We start from the raw sequence: 9,229 nt of genomic DNA, 5'->3' as shown, positions 1-9,229 counted from the left end.
ACTTGAAGCCCGCGTCAGAAAAGTCTTTGGCAAATCCATCGAAGTCAGGATGTTGCCTAAACGCTTCCTCCAGCAGGACTCCATTGCTGAGGCGCTCCTTCGCCGTCTCCAGCTCGGCAGTCGCATGCTCCAGCTCCTTATCCTTCGCTTCAAGCGCCTGGAGCATGTCGTCCTTCTCCTTCAGGAGCTGGAACTTCTCCCTCTCCAAGCCCCTGGTGATGGCGTGGGCAGCTCGGAGTTGGGCCTTGCGCCTGTCCTCCTCCTTCTTCAGTAGCTCGGCCTGAGACTCCACCTCGGCCTTCAAAGTCTCCACCTCGGAGTGAGCCTTCAGCAGCTCATCCTTCACGGTGGAGGAAGCAGCCTCCAAGGCAGCGGAGAACTCCTCTTTCTCCCTCGCTGCCAAAGCTTCCCTCTCATCCAGCTCGGCCTTTATAACCAGAGCCGATTGAATGGAAGCAACAAACGCCTGAGAAATGGTACAAGGAAAAAGTTAGATCAAACTACCTGTTGGGCGAAATCAAGCAAAAAATGGGGCACTGGTCTTACCTCGGCGGCGTAGTCAATGGTCCTCTGCAGAACGGACCCAGGGGCGCTCACAAATTTGGACGCCCTACTTAGGCAGCGGTCCAAACTCGCAGCTGAGATGCGGGTCACCTGCTCCCTCACCCCGAGACTTGACGGCTCAATTCAGAACCGCGCCGTTACATCGGACGTCCCGCCCATCCTGGCCGCAGGATCGTCCACCCGATCAGCCCAACTTGCAGGCAAGACCCTGCAAGCTCCGACCTCCGAGGGAGAGATCGCCTTCTTTTTCTTCCTTCTTCGCTTTAGAGGGGCTTCCCCCCTCGCCTCCTCGCCCAAAGGCGGGGCGTCCGCCGCCTCGGTCTGGGCGTCCGCCGCCTCGGCCGGGGCGTCCACCGCCTCGGTCTGATCCCTGGGGCGCTTCTCCCTCGAGGGACCCCCAGAAGACTCCAGCTCGATCACCGGGGCTGGATCTTCCGAGGCAGGCCCTACCACGGCAGGGGTGGGCGGTTTCGAACTCTGGGCAACCTCAAGAGCATGGGCTCGGCCCTTAGATTTGCGCTTCACGCCGCTTGCAAATCCGCAAACCATGGCTACAAGATAAAGACAAGGGTCAACACAAGGTTAGAGGAAAAAGGGGGAAGGCATGTTCGGCATACCAAGTTCGGAGTTCGGCCTTGATGATTCGATGGGACGAACTGCAGGGTTGTAATCTAGCAGCCCGGACTCAAGCAGCAGCTCGTCAGTCACCAGGGTTCCGACCTTCCTACCCCTCGGAAAGCGCTCCATGTAGTATTTCAGAGTATCGAAGGAGGCCTGTGTAAGCTCGGGGACTGGTCGGATTGAAACTGCGCGAAGACAAAATCCGAGTTAGACCTGAATGACAGAAGAAAATTACGAAAAGTAAGAACTACTCCGTACCTAGGTTCCCAAACCTAGTGGGGACGTCAAAGAAGGAACGACCTGACTCGTCCTTTGCGAGCCATTCCCCGGAGGCGTAGAACCACTTCCTCACCCATCCCTTGATGGAGGTCGGCCCCTTAACTATACCGCCTGCGCCTTTCCTTGCGCACATATAGAACCGACCAGGCTTCTTAGCTATCCTTTTCGCCTCGAAGCACGCGAGGAGCTGGTCTACGTCCAACAGCTCGGCCTCCTCACTATCCCGAGCTCGAAGCCAAAAGAGGATGGCCAAAGCGAAGATGACACCCCACCCATTGGGGGCCACTTGAGCCGGAGCCAACCCAGTCCGGAAGAGAAATTCTTGGACAAAAGGGTGAAGGGGAAGTCTGAGGCCGTACTCAAATATTTTGAAGTAGAGAGTGACCCATCCCTCTGGAGGATGGTCAGCTCTCTCCCCCTCCTCCGGATGCCTGAGGAGGATGTTCTCAGGGATAGCGAACCCCCTACGGAGGGATCCGAGGTAGTGCTCAGGTATCCTAGAAGGGTATTCCAAACCCTGACCTGAAGTGGAGGCATCGCTATCCTCCCCGTCATCGGAGATTCTAAAGTGTTCTATCTCCTCGAGCTCGGACTCTAACCTACGGGCTAGATCGGATCCTAGGTTGCTGCTAATAGAGGACGACATGACAATTATGTTCGAAAGAGAGAAGGAAGAGACCGACCTACCAAGGGTTCGAGCTGTCTTCAGATCGAACTCCAAGAATTCAAGGAACGTAAGGTATGATCTGAAGGGTTGGGGGCATTTATAGCCCGTCGGAGGAACTTCCCCACCGTACACGTGTAATCAACGAGCGGCTAGGATCCTCTCTGAGATCCGAAGCGTCGGAATATTTGAATATTCCGACGATAAATCTTCCGCGACGGTTGCATTTTCCCACGAATAGGAAGTCGCCACGTGTCCAAAGCAAGTCGAATGAACTTCTCTGCCAGGTCGAGATCGGACCAGACAGAGAGGGGGCCAATGTTTGGGGAAGGGAATACCCTGGACACGTGGAGGACCCCCATTGGTGCTCCAAGGTGGCTCATGAGTCATCCCAGCTCGGATAGCCGAGATGCCTACCACCAACGCCGACAAAAGCTAAGTATGAGGGCCGAGGTGAACCTGGCCCAGGTTCGACCTACCGGGGAGCTCGGTAGGGGCCGATGTGAGCAACTGTCTGCGGCGTGATTATCGGGCGTAACCGTCGGTCCCGAGATCACCGGGTGTAACCGACGGTCCCGAGATTACCGAATGTAACCGTCACGAGATTAGCGGGACCACCACCTATAAGTGGAGGACCTCACTCCCCGATCAGGTACGATGATTTCTGGCCTCGAACTAGACTTGGAATCCGACCTATACTGACTTGATCGTCAGAGTGCTCACCTTTTTGTGCAGGTCCGCCCAAGCTTTCAGGTCGGTCCGGAAGCCGGGTTCGAGCTACAACCAGGAACGCACTGTTGTGCAAATCTTTGCATAAACAACTAGTATAAATAAATTGTTCTAAAAAATATTTAATATTTTATTCACAGTTTAATAAATATGTCAATAAAATATATATTAATTATTTAAAAAATGGGATCGGGGATCGGATCGGGCATACATTTCTCATTCCTAAAGTGGGGACCCGACCTTGTAGGAACTTTTGTCACTCCTAATGTAGAGATGAAAATAAATTTTTGAAGGAGAAATTTTAGAGTGATAAACAAAAAAGATTTAGAAAAAAAATAATTAGTGAAAGAAAAGTTAAAAGACAAGAAAAACTATAGAGAGGAAGAGTAAAGTTGAGAGGAAAAGGTTCGTTAAAGAAAAGAAAAAGAAAAATTATAGTAAGAAAAAATTTAGAGATAGAAACAAGATTAGAAACATTATTGTTAGAGAAAATAAATAATACAAAGAGAAATAAAAGTTATAGTGAAAGAAAATTGAACCATAAAAGAAGATATAATTTTAATAGGAAACTAGATCAGGAAGAGAAAAGAATGTAATTTTAGAGAGAGAAAAGTTTGGGAAAATATTAAATTTTTATAGAGATAAATGATAGTGATCTGTTAGAACAAAAAGAAAAGAAAAATAAAATTCATAGAGATGAAAAATTTGGAAAAAGATAGAAATAATGATAAATATTTAAGATATTAAAATTTTAGAGAGAAATTTATAAAGAAAAAAATTTAGAATGAGAAAGAAATTTGTTAAAGATAAATATCAAAGAAAAAAGAAGTGGACTATTGGAAGAAAAAAAGAGATTTTGAAGAGCAAAAATATCTTTCTAAATTTTTTTTTTTATTTACATAGAGTTCCTAAATGGTTTCTGGAAAACAAAAAACAGAAAATTGAATGGCTATTAAACCCTTTTTTTTTTCAAAAACTAAAAATCAAAAACAAAAAACGAAATGATTACCAAACGGGCTCTTAGTAATTATCTTTTTTGTTCTTAATTCTAAACCATTCAAGTTTGAACAGACCCGTCGTTTAATTTGCCACATCAGACTTCTCTTAAATCTAACCTCGTTTTTTATGACAGAGACTAAATTTTTACCAATTTTAATTAACGACAGAGACTAAATTGTTACCAATTTTAAAATACATGAACTAAATCGTCACTTTTTAAAATTCAGTTCAGAGACCAAATGTGTTTTTTAACCATAGTGATATAACAGGTTTCTTATACCAACTCCATAAACTTTAGTCAATAATATAAAATAAATAACATTTTTTTCTATTAATTTTGATTTTGATTCATAAATATTTGAACAAAGTTGAGAAAGAAGCAAACATAATTAAATAAATATATTTTTAAAGTAGATAAAATTAAATTAAAGTATTTATGGTGTATTTATTTAGTTCCTTAGAAACAAATAAATAAATAAGCCTCAATGAAATTTGTAAACAAATACCATATAGGTAAAATTAAAATTTTAGTCTCTCAATTTTGAGAGTTGTTCTCTATAGATCTTGAACTTCAAATATTTTTATTTTGCTTTCGATAGATCTTGAACTTCAAATATTTCTATTAATACGAGGTTAAAGTTTAAGAACATATTACAATCTTTAAAAACATATTAGACACAACAGCTATAAAAGTTAAAGTATCCCATCATACCCAAACCATGTATCGGCATAACACGTTAATTTTACGTTAATTTTAATTAATCCATATATTATGTAAAAATTTAATGCCTGTAAGATTGAATTTTAATTGTAACAAAAACCTTTCCGTGCTAAATCATTGAAGATTCATTATAAAAAATTTCCATGGAAAAATACCATAAAATAAAAGATTTGGAAATTAAAGGTAGTGACTAAATTTGGAATTTGGAAAAAATGAGAGACAAAATTCAAATCTATAATTTGAGAGAAGTTATTAACATTTTAACCTGTTAGGTTATACTCAAATTAGCATAAATCCTCGACCGGCTCAGATGTAATGTAAATGCAATTAATTAATCTTTGCTTTGTCTTGAACAAGAAAGGAGAGAGAGATCTGTAATTTGAGGGAAGTTATTAACGTTTTGACCCGCTCAGCTATACTCAAGTTAGCATAAATCTTCACGGGTTCAAATTTAATGAAACGCCATTATTTTTTTTCCCTATGTCTTGAAAAGAAGTGAGAGAGAGAGAGAGATAAAATGGCATGTATAACTTAACTTGCATTAAAGGATATAAATTCAAGAGACTAAATGATAGTAAGCTAGAGGCATAGTATTTGAAAGGGACGAATGAGGAATGAACTGATTTGGAAAACAAACGATCTACTGAAGCTTCTTTATCCCAGGAAATGAAGGTAGAACCGCAATAAGAGCATCTCCATATCCAACAGGCTCTGTTATAAAATGATGAATTCAGAAGCCATTACTAATGAAAATTTCACTAAAAACGTCGAATACCGACGTACCTCCGTCCTTGCGTAGTATCTTCACGACTTCTCCAGATATGTCAGACTGCAAAATGAAATGAATTAAAGAAACAACACCCAACAGTAAGATTTATGTGAATATAATCAATTCAGTACAACCGAAACAGCAGGAGGACACAGAACATGTCAAAGGAATGGTATGGAACATGAATAATCAAACACCGACGATTCCTCTGTTCGATGGATACTGACTGTAGAAGTTTAAGGTAAAGACTCGAACCTCGATAGGGATCTCCGCACCTAACTGATCAATGTAACAAAGCACTTGACTCTCTTTTACTACCTGGTTCTGTTTAGTAAATCTACGTTAGTTAAGTTTGATATATCATCATCATATGTCATAAGGTGAAAGTGCATGGGAAGATCAAAATGCACCAGGCCAAAAAATTCCAATGTGTTCGTTTAAGCTGGCACTGGGGAGGGGGGCATTTATCGTACCTCTTTACATGATGGCGGAGCACGCTTGCCTTTTATTGTCCGAGACCGCCGAAAGATCCCAACCTGCATTCAAATCTCACCTCACTGTCCACAATTTAAGAAATAAAGAAATAAGCAAAATTTTTGTATACTTACTTTAGGAGATTGAAGTATTGCTAGGCCTTCATCTGTAGCTTTTTCTACAAATCTCGAGATCCCTGCCGGAGAAGAAGAAACAGGCTCTGCTTTGAACAAAGCTAATGATGTTGTTTTACCTGATCCATTCAAATCCGATCCTACAGAACTTGCATTTTGACTAGCAGGAGCAGGAGTGTGAGCTAGGGGAGGAGGTACATCTTCGATTTTTAAGCCCCTCACCATATGCAAATCAAATCCACTAAGCTAATGTAATAGCACAAGGAAAAAAGAAAACATTTGAAACAAAGAAGTTAAATATACCAAAATGTATTTTCCTCTCTGTAGAAAGAAGAGCACAACCATATTATTCAAATAGTTTATTACTACTTACTCTCAGTTCAAACTCCGTAATTGAGGACGTGTCACATATGTTTGTGAGCAGGATTTCGACCTGCACACGATATCGAATGAAAAGTATGGTTCAGGTTCCCGAAATGATATCGCTAACGCTATTTGAGGAGATGTTTAATTTATTAAAAAAAAGGAAGAGAGAGCATCATTATATGAAACCAAAAAGCACATAGGTTAGATGGATGGAACATAGTAAAAGGTTGTTGAAGCTGCTCTTAGCCAATTTCAAGCTGCAATATAAATGAGAATTCAATGCTCGTCGCTTGATAAGGAGTAAAGATACCAATATGGATGAATCGTCTATTAGTCCACCATACTAATCAAGTTTACGGTTGTCCAACCATGAACTTACCTTCCCTGTCCTAACTATCGCCCTTATATTGCTTCTTCCTGACTAGTAGCGAACATGAAAAAAGCAAGAATCTACCAGTATATTGAATAAACTTTTAATTCATAAAAAGCAAGTCTACCTCATGCAAATTTGGGATAAGTTGGCTTGCCAAACTGGAAACTTTTGTTTCTTCAGAACCTCTTTTCAATCTGGTTATGGCTGTACCTCATCAATTAGACAGATGCAGCAAATCAGAGAGAATCAAACATTCCAACAGAATTTAGGAAACAAAGTATAACAACAATGTTGCACATAGTTTTGCAAATTATGGTTCATGTTAAATTCTTTATGCCAATTTTGAACACCGTAAGTTGAGTGAAAGCTGTTAAGGTTGATTTGACAACCTCCAGGAGATTAGAGAATGCAAAAATGTACATACCTTGAGGTGTATATGAAAATGAATAACCTACCTTTAAAATTCAATAGTAATTGACTTTTGAAAGATGACTCAAGAAGAGAAGTCTTGGTCATTTTTCAACAAGCTTAGCCTAATTCTAATCCAACCAACCACACCAGCTTACCAATTTGTTGACTAAAAGTAAGTTCCTAATGTATCTTTCTATTAAAAGAAAAACTCAACATAACGCAAAAACTTAGAGTGAGAAAAACTATGAACTCTACATAGAAGAAAATTGCAAAAACTGACTTTTGACTACAATTACATAATGTGTGGCATTCATGAAAAGACTATAAGTTAGATAGGCACATACTCTGGGTCTCGGGCGATGTACTACTACATGCATGTAAAGCCACCTTGCGAGACAAGTGTGATATTACCAAACCCGAATATTGTGGCAGTGTCCTGCCTATCCAATTTCTTAACGTACAAGGTGGTGAAGTAGAGACTCTTTCCCTACTAACATCCAACCTTGAGACTTTAAAATCTGCAGTTCTTAAGCTGCCTGCAATATGATGGGACAACAGCAACAATGATATTATCAAAATAAAAATCTCACACAACTTCCTTAACAATCAAAGACTGAAAAGTGTGTTTGGCATGTCGTTTTAAAGTGTGTTTTTAAGTAAAAATTTGTACTGTTTGTTTGTTTAAAATTTTAAAGTTTGTTTCTACCTCTCTAAAAGTACTTTTCAAATTTTGGTGGTTTAAGAAATTTAAAAAACAATAAAAGTCACTTAAAAAGTTCTTTTACAAGAAGTATGTTGTTGCAAAAGTGCCTAACCTAAAAACATCTTTTCTTAAAAGTGATCCTAAACTCACCCTCTTAGATTGGTGTTTTCCATATGTTCTGTCATTCTCATCCCCAAATTGAAAAATTAACCCGTTCTCGTTTTCCAGCCATTAGCACTGAAATTCAAGTCTCGGGTTAAGTGGGAATTGGGGACAGAGAGTTCGAAGTCATGAACATTCATCAAAGTTAATCATCATTCCCGCGAGAATACGGCATCAAGATGGCTCCGGTTTAGAAATCATTACAAAATTATAGCTGTCTTGAACCCCACAGAAGAATTAAAACAGAACTCAACCCAGATACACAGTAATTTCAGCTGAATTGTATCAGTCAAGTCACAACCCATGCGCGAGACTGGTAAAACACACAAAACTAAAGCACCCAAAAATCGAAATATACACAAGAACAAAAAAACACTAAATGGAAGCAGAGGGTAGAGAGAAACACGTACAGGAAGAGGAAGCCATTGAAGGAAGAAGCTCCGGAGAAATTCAGAGTGTGGTCCAACGCTGCGAAAAATATATAATTATAGAGAGACAGACAGGGCTAGAAAAAGGGCAACAATTTTGGTGGCTTGCAAAAGCAAAATCCAAAGATAAGAGAAAATCTCCCGGAGAGAACGGGCTTTCGTAAGAGAAATCCGAAGAGGAAGAGAACCCGTTTTTCATCTCAAATGAAAAAAAGAACCAAAAATCGAAACGTACTATTTAGGTGAACAGTTGGGCCTAACGGACGCAAGTGCAATATGGAAATATATTCTTTATTCATTAAATCCGGCATTTTTGTATTTTAAAAAGATTTTGGTAAATATCTAAACTTTGAAAATTAGGTTTATTTGATTTTTGTACTTTTTAGAAAATTTTAGTACATCTTTAAATTTTCAGTTTTATATTTAATAGATCTTACTTAGCTTTATTGCTCTAATGCTAGCTTTTCTTAAATCAACCTCACACTTAAATAAAATAATTAGTTTGTCGTGAAAATATTTAACTGACATAATTAATTAAAGAAATATATTAGTCTGAAAATTTAAGATCAATAATTCTTTTCTTTTTAAATAAAGTAACTAAATAGACACAATTAAATTCTTTTTAAGGTAAAATGATTAAATAGACACCGTTATAATTTAATCATCTTTTTTATTTTATATCATCATTTTGTTTGAATTGCAAAATTACAATTCAAAAAAAAATATTTTAAAAAAATTATTAATATCTTGACTAATTTAATGATATCAGGTTAGTTTTGTAATTGTTTTAAATTCAATAATAACTTTAACCTAACTTTAAAATATAATTTCT

At 39.1% G+C, this 9,229-nt stretch overlaps 1 protein-coding gene across 2 annotated transcripts; it reads right to left on the bottom strand.

The window, feature by feature from the left end:
* Positions 1-5,095: 5,095 nt before the first annotated feature.
* On the bottom strand, positions 5,096-8,611 carry LOC111025146 (uncharacterized). 2 transcript variants are annotated; one of them, XM_022302992.2, is made up of 9 exons: positions 8,380-8,610; positions 7,449-7,640; positions 6,818-6,897; positions 6,328-6,387; positions 5,955-6,200; positions 5,820-5,882; positions 5,602-5,670; positions 5,361-5,406; positions 5,096-5,288 (listed from the first exon to the last, which is right to left on the bottom strand). In XM_022302992.2, the coding sequence occupies exons 1-9, from the start codon at positions 8,393-8,395 to the stop codon at positions 5,218-5,220; spliced, it is 843 nt and encodes a 280-aa protein (XP_022158684.1). In that variant the 5' UTR covers positions 8,396-8,610; the 3' UTR covers positions 5,096-5,217. The 2 variants fall into 2 exon arrangements, with proteins under 2 accessions (XP_022158684.1, XP_022158685.1); XM_022302993.2 differs by lacking the exon at positions 5,602-5,670 and having other exon boundaries at positions 8,380-8,611.
* Between the last annotated feature and the right edge of the window lie 618 nt (positions 8,612-9,229).

This window comes from Momordica charantia (genome assembly GCF_013281855.1).
Source record: "Momordica charantia cultivar OHB3-1 chromosome 10 unlocalized genomic scaffold, Mcharantia_2.0 BLBB01000010.1, whole genome shotgun sequence".
NCBI classification, from domain to species: domain Eukaryota; kingdom Viridiplantae; phylum Streptophyta; class Magnoliopsida; order Cucurbitales; family Cucurbitaceae; genus Momordica; species Momordica charantia.
This window is presented reverse-complemented; position numbering and strand designations above follow the sequence as displayed.